This window comes from Lytechinus variegatus, chromosome 1 (assembly GCF_018143015.1).
Source record: "Lytechinus variegatus isolate NC3 chromosome 1, Lvar_3.0, whole genome shotgun sequence".
In the NCBI taxonomy this organism is placed as follows: domain Eukaryota; kingdom Metazoa; phylum Echinodermata; class Echinoidea; order Temnopleuroida; family Toxopneustidae; genus Lytechinus; species Lytechinus variegatus.
Window position 1 is genome coordinate 52934845 of NC_054740.1, and position 951 is coordinate 52935795.

At 36.3% G+C, this 951-nt stretch overlaps 1 protein-coding gene across 1 annotated transcript in view; it reads left to right on the top strand.

Annotated features, from left to right (window-relative positions):
• LOC121430987 overlaps nt 1-951 on the top strand; it is a 34329-nt gene continuing 33378 nt past the window's right edge. Inside the window, exon 1 of the mRNA XM_041628441.1 lies at nt 1-951. Within this exon, the coding sequence (XP_041484375.1) occupies nt 67-951 (885 nt within the window). The 5' untranslated portion in view covers nt 1-66.

Consider the following 951-nt stretch of genomic DNA (forward strand, 5'->3'; position numbering starts at 1 on the left):
TCTCCAGGTAAAGATGGCGTTGGGTATGAAGTATATAAAAATCTCTCACACAAAGGGAAAGGTATAATGTTAGCTATAATCAATAACATATGGGAAACAGGAATTGTTCCCCTCCAGTGTAAGCATTGCGTCATAGTCCCAATATTGAAACCACATAAGGAAGCTACAGACGTTTCTTCCTACAGGCCTATCGCTCTTAATGACTGTTTCATTAAAATAATTGAGAAAATCATCAAAGAAAGAATGGTATGGTTTACGGAAAAGCATAGTTTATTGCCATCTTGCCACAGTGCTTTTAGAAAGGCAAGAAGCACTAAGGACAATATAACTCAACTTGAAAATGACATTCAAAAAAGTACTGGGAATAAAGAACATACCCTGGCCGTTTTCTTTGACATGGAGAAGGCTTATGATAGACTATGGAAGGAAGGCTTGATATATAAACTTAATAAACTTGGTTTCCAAGGCAACATAGTTAAGTTCTTATGGAACTATTTAAGCGGGCGCTCTTTCCAGGTCCGGGCAAATAAGTACCTTTCAGGTATACAGGACATAGATGAAGGGCTACCGCAGGGTAGTTCCCTAAGTCCCGTCCTTTTCAATTTAATGTTGTCGGACATACCAATGGATGAATCTGTCAGTATTTCTATATACGCAGACGACTGTGTTATATGGAAAAGTGGAAAAAACATTGATTTTCTAAAAAGAAAAGTACAAACCTATGTGAATATCCTAAATGAGTGGTTCAACAGATGGGGTTTTACCCTTCCTAAAGAAAAATCTGTTACTTTGCTTTTTAGTAACACTAACAAATGTGTACAGATTGATTTAGATGAGGTCCCCTTACCACAAAAGGACGAACATTCATTTTTAGGAGTATTACTGGATAGAAAGTTAACATGGAGACCACATATAAATATGATTGTAACAAGAGCAAAAAAGAAAATAAAT